Below are 18702 nucleotides of genomic sequence, written 5' to 3'. Positions count from 1 at the left end.
AACACAAAATCTTGTATTTGTTCTGTAAACTTTTTAGAACACTTTCACATGTATTATTTTGTTTATCCCTTGAAATCAACCTGGGTTTTGAAAGAGTAGCTACTTAATCCCTATTTTAAAATGAGCAAAAGAAGCATGGATGGGTGAAATTGTTACCTTATCAATAAGTGACATTAAATATTAAGTAGTTAGGGAGATTTTAATTATTTTTTAATGAATATCATTTTTATTGTTGTTTTTAAGGGCATCGATGTGAAGTCAATGGGACGAATATTTGTTGGTTTGGTGAAGTGCGGGGCCTGGGGTTGTTTTGATGAATTTAATAGGCTGGAAGAATCTGTACTGTCAGCCGTTTCTATGCAAATCCAGACAATTCAAGATGCTTTGAAGAATCATAGAACTGTATGTGAACTGCTTGGCAAGGAGGTATAGCATATGTTGGGAATTTAAAGAATTAAAATATTTTGTAAGACTTGATATTACTCATACTCAAGCAATATTCTCTTTTTATTTCTCCTGACACCCATGTTTCTAATCTGTAACCTGTGTGATAAGCTTTTTTAGCTATAAAATGTTTCTGAGGTTTCTTACCCTTTTTTGGTCCTACTTTCATTATTCTTTCTTTTTTTTTTTTTGAGACAGAGTTTTGCTCTTGTCGCCCAGGCTGGAGTGCAATGGTGTGATCTTGACTCACTGCAACCTCCGCCTCCCAGGTTCAAGCAATTCTCCTGCCTCAGCCTCCTAAATAGCTGGGATTATAGGTGCCCGCCACCACACCCAGTTAATTTTTGTGTTTTTAGTAGAGATGGGGTTTGATCATGTTGGCTAGACTGGTATTGAACTCCTGACCTCAGGTGATCCACCCGCCTCGGTCTCCCAAAATGCTGGAATTACAGGCGTGACCCTGTGCCCAGCCCATTATTCATTTTTAAACTTTCCAGTTTGGATAATTCAGTTATAGTAATATTTATATTGTTGTATTATATATTATGCTATTATCTGTGCTGACATTGCTCACAGTGCCTTAATGTATTGTCTCATTTAATAATTACCACAACCCTTTGAAGTAGGTGCTATTAGTTTTTTCCCTGCTTTGTGGATGAAGAAACTAAGACTTCGTAAGTAAGAGTAAGAAGTGGAGCTAGGAATTGAACCCAGGTCTGTCTAATTCTGAGCACAAGTTTTTTGTTTAATTTTCAAGCATAGGAGCAGAATGAAGCACATGTTTTTCATCATTATTCTATATGAATGTTAAAACAACAAACACTTAGCTATTTTGTTCCTCACTTCTCTCCATAGGAGATATACATTAATGTCACTAGAATATAAATTCATTTGTACAGAAAATGTACACTTTTTTATATAATGTGGATTGCTGAATACAGAAAGTTGTAAGAGCTAAGAAATTATCATGTTATATAAAATAACATCTTCACAGTACGAATTTTTCTAGGTAGCTCAAGAAAGTAAGACCAGTTCTAAATTAACATGTTATTTATGTGATGTTTAAACTCTTCACAAAGAAAAAGAGGAGAACCTATTCAGTGAGAATTACCTGCCATGAAGATTTAGTTTCTTCTACATTCACTTTTTTTTCTTCTCTTAGAAAGAGTTACCTTTTCTCCCAACCAATACTAATCTTTTCACCTGTGCTTTGGAATACTCTTCCCCGGGACCTTATTATCCCTTGTGCTATCGCTTCAATCTTCCCTCCTTTACCAGTTCTTCATCAGGTTTTAAACATAATCACATCTTTTTCATCTTAATAATAACTAAAACATAAACAAACCTTCCCTGATTCATACTTCCTCTTTCTCTTTTCTTTCCTTTATAGCTAGATTTCTTGGTTTTTCTACTCTAGATGCTTCTACTTACTAATTGCCCATTTGTTGTTTACACATTCTAATTTAGCTTCTATTCTTAGGGTTTTGCTGAAAATCCTCCTACTAAGTGCTATTATCACATTCAGTTCTTCCCTGCCATAATATTTATTACGTTATGATTGCCTCTCTGTAATACCAGATAGACTCTGAGCTCCAGAGTGGCTTAAACCATTATTTAGTTCAGTTGTCTCTGTGTACTTAACAAAGTATTTAGTACTAAGAGGGCTTTTAGTAAACATATATTTAATGTATAAATAGATAATTAAATTAGTATCTCTTAAACATTCAGCCTCAAAAAACTGATTATAAATAAGCTCTGCAAAGCAGCGTGGGTCCTAAGGAATTTATCATATATTGAGTAAGGAGGTGGTGAGTACATTGGAGGTTACCTTTAGCTAAGGTATAAGATTTGTATGTAGTAATATGTCAATAAAATTTCTGTTGGCAGTATATTTTATATTTATAGTTTCAAATATAAATGATGCCTGTATGTTAAATATTTTATTTAATTTAATATTAAATATTTAAATTAATATTTCAGGTAGAAGTAAATTCGAATTCTGGAATTTTTATCACTATGAATCCTGCTGGAAAAGGTTATGGAGGAAGACAAAAACTGCCTGATAATCTTAAACAGCTTTTCAGGCCTGTAGCTATGTCTCGTCCGGACAATGAGCTTATTGCAGAAGTTATTCTCTATTCGGAAGGCTTTAAAGATGCTAAAGTATTGGGCAGAAAATTGGTAGCTATTTTCAATCTATCTAGGTGAGTTTTCTTGTTCTAGATATTTTTACATTTTCCATTCTTAATGATTGAGTATGGTTATTAGTGATCATTTTCATATTTTCTCAATTTCCCTTTTCCATTATTTTTATTCTGATGATTTTATTGTAATTATGGTGTAGATATGAAAGGCTTTAGTGTGCACAATAAAAATATTGGGTTCAAAACTACTTGCTTTTCATAAATATTATTAATTTGATCAGTTTTTTCTTCAAAATGTTTATATTAGAGTGCTTCAGCTAAATGTTTCTTATTGAACTAATTTACCAGCTGACCACACACAAGCTACTGTTCTTCAGAAAGAATCCTTCACAATTTTTCTTATGTCTTATTTCTGGTAATAGAAACTGACATTTACTTTCTTTGGGAAAATGTACAATTCTGTTCCATATCACTTAAGAGATAATGGTAAACTAGACAGTGGCAGAGATTGAGAGCAAGATGGATTGATTAAAGGCTTTAGGCATAAGGGTAGCAGGTAATTGTCATTTGGTATCTTCATTAAGATAATTAACTTATTCATAAAAGCTTTATCTTACCCTTGAGAACCGTCCATCTTTAACAGCTTACTTGAATGATTATTTTGTGTGGTTGGTTCCCTTATATAAATTAATGGGATATCAACATTCATTTCTAAGTGTCAGTAGTTATATTCTGTATTTCTTTGGATGTGATGATGAAAGTAATTTCTTCTAGCTATTTGATGCATTGATTTCCACGTCTCTACTTCAGGGAACTTTTGACACCTCAGCAACATTATGATTGGGGTTTGAGAGCTTTGAAGACAGTCCTGAGAGGAAGTGGAAATCTTCTTAGACAGCTAAAGAAAAGTGGCACTACCCAGAATGGTATGATTGATTGTTCCAAATACATTAACTTATTTTCAAAAACATAAGCGTTAATTTAGAATAGTTTGAGATTTACAGAAAAGTTGTAGCTACAGTATTAAGGATTACTGTATACCCTACCCCAAATTCTACTGTTGTTAACATCTTCCATTAGTATGGTATATTTGTCACAACTAATGAACCAATTTGGATACATTGTTTTTAAACTAAATGTCCTACTTTATTCAGGTTTTCTCCAGTTTTTACCTGATGTTTTATAATAACTTTTAATGTGTGTTAAATATTAAAGAGTTGTAATATGTAAAGTCCACTTGTTCTTTAACTTTAATGTCCTTTAGAATCACCTAGTGGCTTGTTAAAACAGATTATTAGACCCCACCCCCAAAGGTCCTGACTCAGTAGGTGTAGAGTAGAGCCTGATAATTTGTCTTGTCTTGAAACAAGAACAGAAACCTTAGAAACACATGTAGGATTTTCTCTTTCTAAAGCTAGTATATTATGATTAGACTAGGTTATAAATGTTTGGAAAGAATACCACAGAGGTGGGCTGTCTTTCTTACTGCGGCGTATCAGTGGGTATATAACAACCATCTGACATCACTAGTTATGTTAACCTTCATCACCTGGCTATGGTCGTGTTGCCAGGTTTCTCCAATGTGAAGCTGTTATTTTCTACCCTCCTGGCTTTATTCTTTGGAATCATGTTAATAAATCTAGCTTACTCTCAAAGTGGCGAGGAAAGGATTAAGCTCCACTCCTTGGTGGGGTGGTATTCGCATATATTATTTGAAATTCTTCTGTAAAGAAGATTTGTCTTTTCTGCCTCATTTATGTATTCATTAACTCATTTATTTAGCTCAATGCAGACTTATATATATTTGTTATACTTTTTCAGATGAAATAAATGGTTTTTTATTCACATAAAAATAATGATTTCCCGCACCTGTGCAGGTGTACATTCATGAAAGCCTGAATAATCAGTTTCTTCAGGTTGCTATTGAAAAGTAAGTTAAAATACTATGAAAATAGAGACAACATAGAAAAAAGGACCACATGAAATTACCTCTTTGGACTTTAAATGATCAAAGTGTGCCTCTTAAAAATGGCCTCTACATTAGCTGTCTTATTAGGTTGGCATATGCCTGGGTAGATACAATTATTTTGTGAGTGCTTACATTACCATTTTTTAGTTGTCTATATTTGGTGATTTTTAATAAATATTTAAACCATATCTGTAATAAATAAAGATGGCTTATGAGTTCAGTGCTTGAAATAAACTTTAGAGAAGTCCAGACTTTTTATGTATACTTAAGCATGAAAATATTAAGCAATTATAGAGGAATGCCAGGCAATAGTTTCTTTGATTTTGTGTATCTTACCAATCAGCAGCTAATATCTGTGAAAATAAGCATCTGGCAGTGGTATCAGTATTTGCATTTGGCTTAAGAATGGGTTTGTGAACCAAGTTTGAACAAGGCCGATCAAAGATTGTTGCTCAGTTTGTTAGTTGTTTATCTTAGGACATAAACTGTGAGATGATATTGGTGTCTTTGGAGAGGTACCTGAATTTGGAATTAGTTTATCTGGAATTGAATCCCAGCTGTGATACTGCTGTGCCTTCTCAGAAAGTCACTTAAACCTTCAGAGACTTAACATTCTCAGGTGTAAAATTGGAATAATAATAGTAATACTTTTTAGCCTACTTTATAGGGTTGTTAAAAGGATTACATCATATAATATAAAAGGTGAAGTACTATGAAAATATAAGTGATGATTTTTATTATTAATTAAAGTCTTGGTACCCTGTGATTTGAATTCTATGGAAAAGAGTTTATAACTACTTAGTGATATTTACTTTTTAGCAGTCAAAAGATACTAAAGTAAGCTTGCCAATTCATGTGATGTAACGTCTTTAAATGTTACTAAATTCTAGTGCATTTAATGATTAATAATACATATCAAGGCTATAGAATATTTTAAAACTTTTGTCATCATTAAAGTAATAATAAATAATTTTAAAATGAAACTTTTTTCTAGCTAATGAAAGTCATATTGTGGTACAAGCACTGAGGCTTAATACAATGTCAAAGTTTACGTTTACTGATTGCACCCGGTTTGATGCACTGATTAAAGATGTCTTTCCTGGAATTGAATTGAAAGAAGTAGAATATGATGAACTAAGTGCTGCATTAAAGCAGGTCTTTGAAGAGGCCAATTATGAAATTATACCCAATCAGGTAACTGTCAAGAATATTTTATAATAGATTGATCCTTTTTTCTAGTTGATTCCTTATTAACTATCCTTGTCCTTCATCTTTCAACTTATCTTTTATCTTTCAACTTAGATCTCACTTGCTCAGGGAAGTCTTCCCAGATCTTCAAGTCCTGATTTGATCTTCTTGCTATGTGCTCTTATCATATATTCTTGTTTCAAGTGTGTGTATTTGTTTAGTATTGATTCTCCTCCACCATATAGTAATCTCCATGAAAGGCAGGATCCGTGTGTGTGTGTGTGTGTATATATATATATATATATATATTTTTTTTTTTTTTTTTTGAGACAGAGTCTTGCTTTGTCACCCAGGCTGGAGTGCAGTGGTGTGATCTCGGCCCACTGCAACCTCTGCCTCCCGGGTTCAAACAATTCTCCTGCCTCAGCCTCCTGAATATCTGGGATTACAGGTGCACACCACCACACCTGGCTAATTTTTATATATTTAGTAGAGATGGCATTTCACCATGTTGGCCAGGCTGGTCTCGAACTCTTGACCTCAGGTGATCTGCCCGCCTCAGTCTCCCAAAGCACTGGGATTACAGGCCTGAGCCACCGCACCTGGCCATCCATACATATTTTTGCTCACCATTTTATTTCTAGTGCCTGTTAGAGTACGTAGTGTGTAATGGATTCATCATATATATGTATTTTATAATTGATTATATATATGATTTAGTTTCACTTTGATAATTTCTTAGGATTTTTTTAAGCGGGTTTCTTTATGTAGTGCAAGTAATTGTTCAAAATTAGCACTTTGCCCTCAGTTTTGGAGAGAAGTAAGATAAGACTGAGTGAATGGATAAATAAGTGAATAAAATAATGAATATATTTGAATGAGTGAATGAGTGGAGCAAGTAACAAACGTATTGTTCATACAAGTTTTTTGAACTTAGAAACATGGAAAGCACCTTTGTTTCTTTTAAAGAAATATTGAAGTATTTAAAGATTATATTGTAAATATGTTCAGATTTATTTAGGTATTCTGTTACATTTTAGGCTATGTCTTCCACTGAAGAAATCAAAGGCTTAATTTACACATTAGAACAAGTGTTACAGAATAAAAGCAGAACTAAGTATCATTGGATATTGTAAATCATATGAGAACATAATTCTTTCCCACTAGATCAAAAAGGCTTTAGAATTGTATGAACAGTTATGCCAGAGGATGGGAGTTGTTATTGTTGGTCCAAGTGGTGCTGGAAAATCAACGCTTTGGAGAATGTTAAGGGCCGCACTTTGTAAAATTGGCAAAGTAGTGAAACAATATACTATGAATCCCAAAGCTATGCCTCGATATCAATTATTAGGCCATATTGACATGGACACAAGAGAATGGTCTGATGGTGTTTTGACAAATAGTGCTCGTCAAGTGGTTCGGGAACCTCAAGGTTAGTCTCTATGTATACTTCTTTGTTTTACTTAGTAATTCTTAGATAATGATATAATTTGTCTATAATTCTGTCTTTATCAAGGTTTCTACATGACCATAAAGTCATAATTAAGTTATAATGTGTACGTTTGATATTTTACTTTGGAGGGGACCAAGAAATGCTATCATTTTCATTTAAACTCTGTAACTATTTTTAATATAGTAGAAACTTAGAGTAAATTGGGTGAATTGTAATTCACAACTAGATTAATTTACTGAACGATTATAAAATCTTTACTGCATTTATGTTTTAATGCCTGAGAAATAAACAAGATGACAGATTTTTGTATGGGGTTAAAATTGATGTGTATGAACAGTATTAACTCATTAGTTTGAATAAAGTGTTTTGAATACTTTTGAAAATTTAAGTGGTAAAACTGCAGATTTCCTGGTCTAAATTTGTTGACTTGGTTTTTTAAGAGAATTTTTGGCTGGAATCAGAGGAGATTCCCTACTTTTTGCCAGGTTATAATTTAATTAATAATTATTTTTCTAAGGCAGTAAGTGAAAGCATTGGAAGGGATTTTTCAATGTAGTCTTTTCTTTTTCTATATAATACCACATTAAGTAAAGGCCAGTTATTACCTTCATGTATTTCTCACACTTTTATCAGTGAAATTTTCCTCTTTGAATTGTTTCAAAGGTCCAAGTATAGTATTAACCACTCCCATTTTAGGAAAGATGGAAAAAAAAGGTTTAACCCTGGAAAGACTAGGTATACAATTGGTCACTACTTTTCCCCCTTTGAGGTCACCTTTTTATATGTCAAGAAAATTTGACAGTGGTGAACTTTTTATTTCTCATGCAAGGCACTGGAAATTGGATTTTTCTGTATTTTCTAAAAGATATACAACAGAGCAAGCCTTTGTACATTCTCATGACATAGTAGAAGACACAAGTCTGAAGAATATCTTGTGGGAATAAAAATACTTAAGCCTTGCATCTTTTTAAGTGAAATTGCCTATTTTTATGTTTATAGATAAAGTATTATTACATGATATATATCTGAGTCTTTGGCCAGCTGAGCCAGGATTGCCTGTGTGTTCTCCAGCATATTTACAGTACAAATTCATATGAAAATTAAGAATTGATTTAGTCCTTATTTTTAATTATTATCACAGCATCTATTTTTATTTTATCTCTGCTGTTTTGATTTGAATATAGATGTCAGCTCATGGATAATCTGTGATGGTGATATTGACCCTGAATGGATAGAGTCTCTGAATTCTGTTCTGGATGACAATCGACTACTCACTATGCCCAGTGGAGAAAGGATTCAGTTTGGCCCAAATGTTAACTTTGTGTTTGAAACTCATGATTTAAGTTGTGCCTCACCAGCCACAATATCTAGAATGGGAATGATCTTTCTTAGGTAAGCCATAGATTATTGTATACATTATATTAGAATATTCTTCTTTTATTATCCTGGCTTCATATTAAGTAAAGTAAGTGTGATGTGAATAATGAATAAATATTTTTCCCATTTATGATTAACTTCTTTTTTGTTAGATTTTAATTAATTCAGAGAGTTCCTGTTTTATTACAAAATTGAATTATTTTAGCAGTTTTAGTTATATCACAATTATGAAATAATTATTATTTTTGTTTAAATGAAACAGCAAGAAAATTTGTTCTCATTATTTTGTTGAGGTATTTTGATTGAGTTCAGAGAAGTGAACATATTAATTATGAGCTAGAGGCTAATAATTTAAAGCTAAGTAGCAATATTTTAATTATAGAATTTAATTAATTTAATCTATTTAATTTTAGATTCATAGAATTTTAGGGCTAACTCAGGTTTTGTAGGTCCTGTGACCCAGTCTTTTCATTTTACAAATTGAATACCTCTTTACTTAATATTTTTTTCTTCTTCAGTATATTTGGAAGAGGCTTCAAGACTGACAATGAATAATAAACCAATTTTAGATATCATGTAAAATAGTCACATACCAGAGCATGGATATTTGCACCAATTTTATTTTTGAAAATTAGTAATATCATAAGTAAGAAACTTTTATTTAACTTTTCCAATTGGTTATTTATCATCCTGTATAGCGTTTAATTTTTTTAGGACTATTTAAAGTCATTTTAGGTGTTGTATGACACATGACAATGTAATAAAGTTGGTTCAAATCATGTTTTGAAATTATTTAGTTGCTTACTTCTTTGACAGTATTGTCGGAAACATTTACTTTAAATTAGCCAGAAACTTCAATTGATATTTTGAGGTATTAAACGATAATATAATTTTGGGTTTACAACTTTCATAGCAGCATTGACACACAATTTATCGTATTTATTAGTTGTGTTCTTATAATCTTGTGAGAAAAATAGAATAAAGGTAAGTTTTTGGTTAAATTTTAAACTACTTGTTAAATATTATATATATGGTATTAAACTATGCACCTTAGGAGAGAGAGAGCTGGAAAGGAGTAAAACTAATGTTTTTGGAAAATATTTGCACATAGAGGAGGGAAAATAAACCAACATTTATACAAGATGGAATATAAGTGAACTAAGCAGTAAGTACAATACTATACATATTTAGCAGAAAAAAAGACCACATATTTCTGTAGAGGAGTTGAAAATCGTTGGTGAATCAGGTATTGTGAAAGGCATAATGAATGTATATGATTTCATATAAAATACAAATACATATTAACTTTTTTGTTGCTATGTGTTCAGCTTATATCTTAGTTTTAGGCTTCATTTATTCCTTTAACAGATATTTGTTGAGCACTTGCTATGTGATAGGCCAAATGTGGACCTTTTAATACTGAAATGAATGTTATTATTAATGATGCTGGGACTGCTGGTATGAAGCAGGGTTGTGTTGGATAAACCAAGACATATAGTCTCATAGACATTGAGATAATACCATTGGTAAGAAACTCTTATTCTGAAGGAGCTTACTTTGGGCTAATCTAATGTTATTTAATTGTTATCCTCTTTGATGTTTCAGTTTTTTTTTTTCATATTAGACTGGATAGAAAATGTGAGAGCAGAGATTCAAGGCATCAGTGTCATTTGTTAATTGCTATGAAACAATGGTAGAAGATACGAATAAATGACAAAAATCATGAGCTCTTGTCAATTCTATAATAATATAAATTATTTTTACTATAATTTTTTATAATTATGTAAGGTATAATTTTGAATAAGATGTGAATATTATTTCACCAATTGGATTTTGGTGAAATAATTGGATTTTGCCCAGATAATGATGTGCTTTGCTAAAGGATTTATAGTTTGCTTTAGGAAGATCTTTAAATTTTAATAGTGGCATGGGAATTTAGGTAGTTGGATTTTTGTAGGATAGAGAAAAAATATTTCTAAAGATGTGTATTACAGTTTAGATCAGTGCGTTTTAAACTCTAATGTGCATTTGAATCATTGAGGGATCTTATTAAAATGAAGATTTTTGCTTTAGTATGTCTGGAGAGGGATTTGGGATTTTACATTTCTAACAAACAGACCACTCTGAGTGGGAATGGTTTAGACTACTTTGGGTTATGTAGAGCCTATGTAGAGTAGGTTGTGTAGATATATAATTCTTACTTAGTTTATATTTATAATAAAATAGATGAAATTTGTTTTATAGAAAATGACATATATGTATATATACCTATATGCATGTGTGTTTGTATATTTATATCTGTGTGTTATATGTTATATCTGTGTGTATACACACAGATATAACTGTTATTTACACATACACATAGTAAAGTAAAGCCACCTGTTGTATGCTAGCAGACAAAATATACGTGTAGAATAATGTTTATTGGAGCAGAAATTTATTTTAAGGTAAATTGATAATTTCTTCCTAATACTTTATTTGTCTAATTCATTTCAGTGATGAAGAGACAGATCTTAATTCTCTGATAAAATCTTGGTTGAGGAATCAGCCTGCCGAATATAGAAGTAGTCTTGAAAATTGGATTGGAGATTATTTTGAAAAGGCTTTACAATGGGTTTTAAAGCAGGTAAATTAACCATAATATTTCATAATTAATCGAGGTGAGAAGTATGATTAAGAGTGATCCTTATTTTAACTGCCTTGTGCTAGAACTCTGCTGGAATGTGGGGGTGAGGTGAGAGGTGGATTTTGTCACTGTTACTCCTCTATATCTCTTAGCATAACTATTGTATCTCTTAGCATAACCTTTTATTGTATTAGTCTTAAAACATTTTACTTCTTTCATAATACTTCACACTGCTTACCTAAAAATCTTGATTACTAGAATGTCTTTCTAATTTTTACTAGCAAAAACCATCTTGCTGCCACTTTTTTACTGATATGCCAATAAATACCTATATGTATTACATATGTATATATGATATATAGGTATTGATATACATATGTACACCTATATATACACACCTATATATACCAATAAATACCTATATGTGATATATATCCATGTATCCACATATATGCGATCTATATATCCCTATATTCACATGTATGGATCTATAGATCCATATAGCCACATGTATGCAATCTATAGGTCCATATATCCACATGGATGCGATCTGTAGGTCCATATATCCCATATATCACATATATCATGTGATATATATATGTATATATCGCATGTACATGATATATGTATATATTACATGTATGTGGTATATGTATATATCGCATGTATATGGTATATGTATATATCATGTATGATATATATAAGGTTAAAAACAATATGAAGTTAACACTAAAGTAGAAAAGGGATGGTGAATTATTTGCAATTTATATTTAAAGAAAACATTGAACATCTAACATATGCGAAGCATAATACAAGAGGGACTTTGAGAGGTGAAGATTAACAAGATAATTCCTTTCCTTGAGAAGGGTTTATCTAATGGAGGAAAATGACATGCAAACAGATAATCACAATTCAGCAGGATGAAAAGAATATTCCTGTCATTTAGAAGAGGTTTAAAAGGAGATCACATTTGATTTTGAATTTGAAATGTGAAAAAAGTTTAGCATGCAAAGAAGACCATGGAAGGTGTTCAGATATTCTACATGTTTATGCCATTGCTTTTATGAAAAATGAAAACATATACAAAAAAGAGGGTATAAATAGCAGTGAGTTTTTTGAAAGTACCTGATTGTGAATCTGAACTTGATTTAGAGGTCAATACTTTGGGATTGAACAAGATATAGAGAAATGATGGTTTGTTTTGGTTTTCTCAACCTTTTTCTTTCCTAACTTTGTAAGAATGAAAATGGAGGAATAGAGATTTGTGAGGAAGTGATGCAAGTGAGGTAGATTTTCCTGGAGGCCTAGGAAAGGGAACACTCCCATTAGCTGCTAGTCTGACTGAGCTGTCTCCTCCTTTGTGCTTCTGTAGCAACATACAGCATCTACCAACTGTATTATAATTGTCTGCTCACATTAAACTTTAAGCACCTTGAAGGCAAGGACCAAGCTTATCACACTCTTCATTGTGTCCCCAGAACCAAGTATAATGTTAAGAGATAGCAAATGAGTGATAGTATTGTGCTTAATTATATACCTGATGCCTGCATCGTGACACCTTTTCATTAGATATGTTATTTCATTAGTATAAAACATTCAGAGCCTAACAAAGCTTTCCAATGCAGACACTTTGAGGTAATCTGTTCATAGATATGTGAATGTTAGAATAGGAGTATCATATTAGATGGAATGTATTTATGTATATATAGGGGTTTGTGACTGTAGAAATGACAACACGATAAGATTATTAAATAATAGAGTGAATACCAAAGATTCGGTTAGGAAAGAAAAATGGCTTATGTTTTGAGGTCATATCGCTGTTTGTTTGTTTGTTTTATTTAAAGTGTTAAGGGTTCTTTTCTTTTTATCCTGTATTTTGTTCACCATGCACAGGTTCTGAGGTATACTACAATGAATTCTCTATAAATTGTATTTATAACTAGAACTTTGCTTTCTTCCTTTTTCTTTCTCTTCTTCAGCCTATGGGGTAAATCTTTGCTTTCTTTTATGAATTCAGCAAATAAGAAAATATAGAAGAAAATATGTACGTTTCCTTTATCTCACCTTTAAAATCTGGAACTCTTAGCATGAGTCTATCTAGATTTCTTTGTTTCTTCTCCTTTCTTCCTGCTCTTCCTCCCATTTCTTCTTTCTTCCAAAAATATTTATTTTTTAAGCAGAGGGATCCTTTTAAAATATAAACTGGGTCATTTTACTCTATTATAAAAAACACATTAAAGACAAGGCAAATAAAGTTTTTACTCCTTACCATGTCTGATAAATTCTGCACTCTGGTTCTTGCCTATTTCTCTGACTTAAACACTGTTTCTTTGCTTACTTAGGCATAACTTCTTTTAGTTCCTTAACTGTGATGTTTTTCTTTGCATGTGCTATATTCTCTGCAAAAGCTTAGCCTTCAGTCTTAGCTTAAATGTCACCTGTTTTTAAAGAAGCCGTGAGCCATCAATCTGAGTTACTGTTTCTGACAATATTCTGTACTGCTGCCCTGTAGCTCTTACCACAATTTGTTAACCATTTCCTGTACTATGCTTGAGCTCCATGAAGACAGGGACTCTGTTTATTCCAGCTTTTAACAAAACAAAACAAAAATAAACCTAGCACCACATACAGATCCTAATGCATGATTGGTTCTCAGTAAATATTTATGGAAAGACTGAGAGCCATTTTTTTCTTTAACCAGGTGCCCCAGAGGGGCCTACAGATCAAACCATCTACACAGCACTTAAGTCCAGAAGTTCTATTTAAAAATTCTCTCAGAGAAAGCTCATATAGTTTTTCATTTATGTCTGCTTTTTCTAACCTTTCTTTTCTGGTGCCATCAATCTAGCTCTTGCCTCTTGTTTTCTTTTTATCAGAAAGAGGAAATGAACATCTATTCTTTTTGGAACAATGCTCACTAACTTACCTTTTTTAAAAAATATTCTTCAGGTTTAGGAAGTAAATAAACCATGTATCTATTTGAGGACTGTAGCACTGATAGCTAGAAATACACAATTGTACTTTCATGATTACTTTTTATTTTCAAAGTATATACAAAAATTAAATGAAATCCAAACTTTCTACCGTTTGAATAGTGGAGTGAGTTTAAAAATGGTTATTGAAAAGATGTGTGAACATCAGTCTGTAAGGTTCTGTGTTTACTGGTTAATCTTTGCCTTTTATCTGTCTGTATCATGGATTTTAATCAACAGAACGACTATGTGGTAGAAACAAGTTTGGTTGGGACTGTGATGAATGGTTTGTCACATCTACATGGTTGCAGAGATCATGACGAATTTATTATTAATCTCATAAGGGGACTTGGTGGAAATCTGAATATGAAATCACGTTTGGAATTTACCAAAGAGGTAATGCATATTTATAGCCTATATTTAGTCAAAACTTTAACTTTTCATTAACTCTTACCTGCCAAAATACAATAATTTGTAACTATAAGATATGGAACGTTTAAAATTTGAAATTATTCAGTTGAGCAATAATGTATTTATATGTGTGTATATATATTTTCTCCTTTGAGTTATTTTATGATGTTTGATGATATTCTTAACATTTTATAAAATAATGTTTCATAAATTAAAGTTTGGACCATATCTTTAAGTTAGACATTTTTGAACCTACTTATCTATATTAATACTTATTTCACTCATTTAAAATGTTAGAATAGTTTAGTTTTTGTCATCCTTTTAACCAGAGCAGTTTTAGGAATTAGGAATACTAGGATGAATTAATTATTAATAAATATTTTCTTTAATATATGTTAAAGTTGTATTACAGCCTAGTTGTTTATAAAGCTGAATTCTAAATAATAAGGGATTTTTTTCCTTTTGGCCTCTACTGAGATTACTGGACATTTACTCCTTTGGGCTGGCTCTAACATTATGTTTCAGTCTTTTTTCTCATTTTGCTGCTTCTTTGTTGGTGTCACCTACTGCTTTCTCTATTCCGTTTCCCTTTCTGTGACTGTCCTGTTGCCTCTGTTGCCAGATGCTTTTCATTGTTACCACTCAGTGCCATACTATATGCTGCTTTTAAGCACATACTCTCTTGTCAAAGTTCAGAATAAATGTGTTGAAGAGTAGCATTAAGGGCTAACTCTGCTTTATATCTGCATAGATAACAGTTTTCAGTATTAAAAAGAAGAATAGCAGGTGGAGAGCAGTGGTAGTGACACTGTAATGGACAGTACCAGAATATGGTAGAAATGAAGGACTTTACGATTTCTGCATTCTGTAATTTGTGATTTAATGTTAATAAGAACTCCATTAAAATGGAGTAAATTTATACCTTAATGTATAAATAAATATCCAGTAAGTCATTGTCTCCTATATATACTTTAATTTACTTGCACAAATGATCATTTAGATAAAAAAATTTGAGATAAAATGTTACATTAATGATAAAATGGGTATAGTGTATATAAACTTTTCTTGGAACTAAGATGATTTACTTTTGGGATATTTACTTGGAATATATCCCAAGAATATCTTGGAATATATCCCAAGAATGTCACACACTCTGGAGTATGTGAAAACTTATCACAATTTTTTCCTCTTAAGGTTTTTCACTGGGCACGAGAATCTCCTCCAGACTTTCACAAACCAATGGATACCTACTATGACTCTACCAGAGGTCGGTTAGCAACATATGCGCTTAAGAAGCCAGAAAACTTGACTGCTGATGATTTCAGTAATGGCTTAACTCTTCCAGTCATTCAGACTCCTGACATGCAACGAAGTCTAGATTATTTCAAACCATGGTTAAGTTCTGATACTAAACAGCCCTTTATTCTGGTAGGACCAGAAGGATGTGGCAAAGGGTAAGAAAAATATTGGCAAAGGTATATGTTGTGGATTTACTCCTGCCACCCCTAATTGATTTAATGGCTTTTGTTATGTTTCTTTTGGTTAAAGTAGCATTTACATTTTCATGGAAGATTCATTTTCTTTTCATTACTTGTAAAAATAAGAACTGTGGGGAATAGTGTGTCCTTTTCTTTGCCAGATTATGTGATTTCTACTGGAAAGACAGCAATCTGAGAAGATACTCTTAAAAATAATCCATCCATATAATACAGCAAAAAAAAAAAAAAGAAAAAAAAGAAAAAAAAGAAAAAGAATACCTTAGCTATACTCACATACCATTTGCTTTAGTTATAAAATTTTAAATTCGTAGTTAGATTTCTATGTAAAAGTTGCTTTTAATTCAGTGGAATTCAGCCTAGTTTTAGTGCATATGGAGCATAGTCTCCTGAAATAAAGGAAACATGGTTTATTATTTTCATATTTCTAGTGGGGGAGTAGTAATTTCAAAAATTGTATAAAATCATAGTAATTTTTTTTTTAAACTCATAGAACTTAAAATCTTTCCTTCAACTGTGGGGAAACAGGGTTGGTATATTTAATATATACTTTATCAAACTAGATTAATTCTGAGAACTTTGATTTTTTTTTGGCTGAAAACAGTCCTCACAATGCCTTAAAACATGAATTTATGTTATTTAGACTAGAAAATAGTCTAAAGGTTAGAAAGTTACTTTGATAGTTATGGAAGCCATATCTATATTTACCATTTTCCCTATCATTATACACATTTTAGAAACTGAAATATTTATGATTCAGACATTTCTTATTGAGTATAAAATGTACTTTGTTGATTGCATTTTTATCAAAGTCAGATGTCATGCATTTTTCGTAGGATGCTGCTCAGGTATGCATTTTCACAACTCCGATCCACTCAAATTGCTACAGTTCATTGTAGCGCACAAACCACTTCTCGACATCTCCTGCAGAAACTGAGCCAGACTTGTATGGTAATCAGTACTAATACTGGTCGTGTATACAGACCAAAAGACTGTGAAAGACTTGTTCTGTACTTAAAAGATATCAACCTACCCAAACTTGATAAATGGGGGACCAGTACTTTGGTAGCTTTCCTACAACAGGTAAGTCGTATTGCTTGAAGTATTTTAATCTAATTGGAAACAATTTAATTTCATTCACTTTTCTTAGAAAATATGCATTCTTCATTTGGGGCCAGTTTTGTCTAGCATTTGTCATGGAAATTAAACTCCTGAAATATTTCAGTCTTGTTCCAGTTCTTCTATGATTTTCCTTTCTTTAGAAGTTATATTATGTCAAGATGATACATGACAGGGAGAATAGAAACAACCTTCACTCTACATCTATTACTTGTCTTTTGTTCCTAAAACAAGGAGGAAAACAAAAGCTGGACCTGGTAGTGGAGCTGGAGAAATTTTTGCTTCATGGTTTAAAGTATGCATTTTTCTGACAGCGGTTAGACTTGGTCATGTTTTTTTTCTGGCTGCTTTAACCCATTATTCTCCATTTTTGCCTGTATAAGGATTTGAGATCACATATCCTGAATCAGTGTGGAATATATTTTTTCTTTATGTTATTTACATCACATTGGAAACTTTAAATTCTTAGAGTTTATTATGATATAGGTCCAAATTTAGGCTTATTATGTAACTGCAGAATATGATAAAATATTTACAGAAAAAAACACATTTTCTCTCATATTTTTCCTGATACTTTCATTTTCTAGGCTAATTGCTACTCGATTTATAATATAATTGGATTTTAGTGTTTATTAGAGAGAAAAGCATTTTAAACACTAGGATAATTTAGCTAACATTCATAGAACACAGAGATTTGAACAGTATTTTTTTCAGTGATATAATAATTTCAGATACCTTTTAATCTTAAATTCTTGAGTTAGGTAGATAATGATTGCATTTAGAAACAATTGAAACTTTAGGCAAAAATATCCTTTATCATGATTAGGAAATCTTAGGTATAAAATGTTTAAAGTATATTTATTTTCAAATAGGTATTGACATATCAAGGATTTTATGATGAAAATTTGGAATGGGTCGGTCTAGAAAATATTCAAATTGTGGCTTCTATGTCAGCTGGAGGAAGACTGGGAAGACATAAACTTACTACCAGATTTACTTCCATTGTTCGTCTTTGTTCTATAGAGTATGTATCTTTGTGTTTCAAATTTTTTTTTATTTGGGAAGATATCATATAATTGAATTTTATTAAAAGTATTATAGTAATACTTTAAAATTTAGAATATAAAAATGGTCAAAGTTAAGCTCTGATATTTTTTCCTCTCCTTCTCAAAATATAGGCAATAATTTAAGATGATATAAACTTTAATCAAAGTATCTTATTTATGAGACGTATAACAGGAAATAAAACAAGACTATTTTATGTAGTCTGTGTTCCAAAATGTCAGTCTCAGGAATCTGAATGGTGGATTTTAGATTTAAATATTTTATGCAGTTCATAAAACAAAAATACTATCAAATTTATGAAGATAACAAAAAGAGAATTTGAATCTGAACAAGGGAGAATTAGGTCATTTTAATGGCTGGTGGCATCACTGCTAATCATCTCCATGGTCCGTAATTGTTACAGAGACTATGGCAGTATCTCCTCTGTTTATATTTAAT

The 18702-nt window shown here is 31.7% G+C and overlaps 1 protein-coding gene across 5 annotated transcripts in view; it reads left to right on the top strand.

Moving 5' to 3' along the window:
* DYNC2H1 (dynein cytoplasmic 2 heavy chain 1) overlaps positions 1-18702 on the top strand; it is a 354596-nt gene that overhangs the window by 56475 nt on the left and 279419 nt on the right. For all 5 annotated transcript variants that reach the window (XM_031653015.1, XM_031653014.1, XM_031653012.1 and 2 more), the window contains 11 exons: positions 244-426; positions 2425-2648; positions 3399-3514; positions 5552-5751; positions 6913-7177; positions 8383-8590; positions 11072-11201; positions 14414-14569; positions 15779-16038; positions 16917-17163; positions 18072-18223. In XM_031653015.1, the coding sequence (XP_031508875.1) occupies positions 244-426; positions 2425-2648; positions 3399-3514; positions 5552-5751; positions 6913-7177; positions 8383-8590; positions 11072-11201; positions 14414-14569; positions 15779-16038; positions 16917-17163; positions 18072-18223 (2141 nt within the window). The remainder of the gene's footprint in view (positions 1-243; positions 427-2424; positions 2649-3398; positions 3515-5551; positions 5752-6912; positions 7178-8382; positions 8591-11071; positions 11202-14413; positions 14570-15778; positions 16039-16916; positions 17164-18071; positions 18224-18702) is intronic.

The sequence above is a fragment of the Papio anubis genome, chromosome 12 (genome assembly GCF_008728515.1).
Source record: "Papio anubis isolate 15944 chromosome 12, Panubis1.0, whole genome shotgun sequence".
Lineage (NCBI taxonomy): Eukaryota > Metazoa > Chordata > Mammalia > Primates > Cercopithecidae > Papio > Papio anubis.
This window is presented reverse-complemented; position numbering and strand designations above follow the sequence as displayed.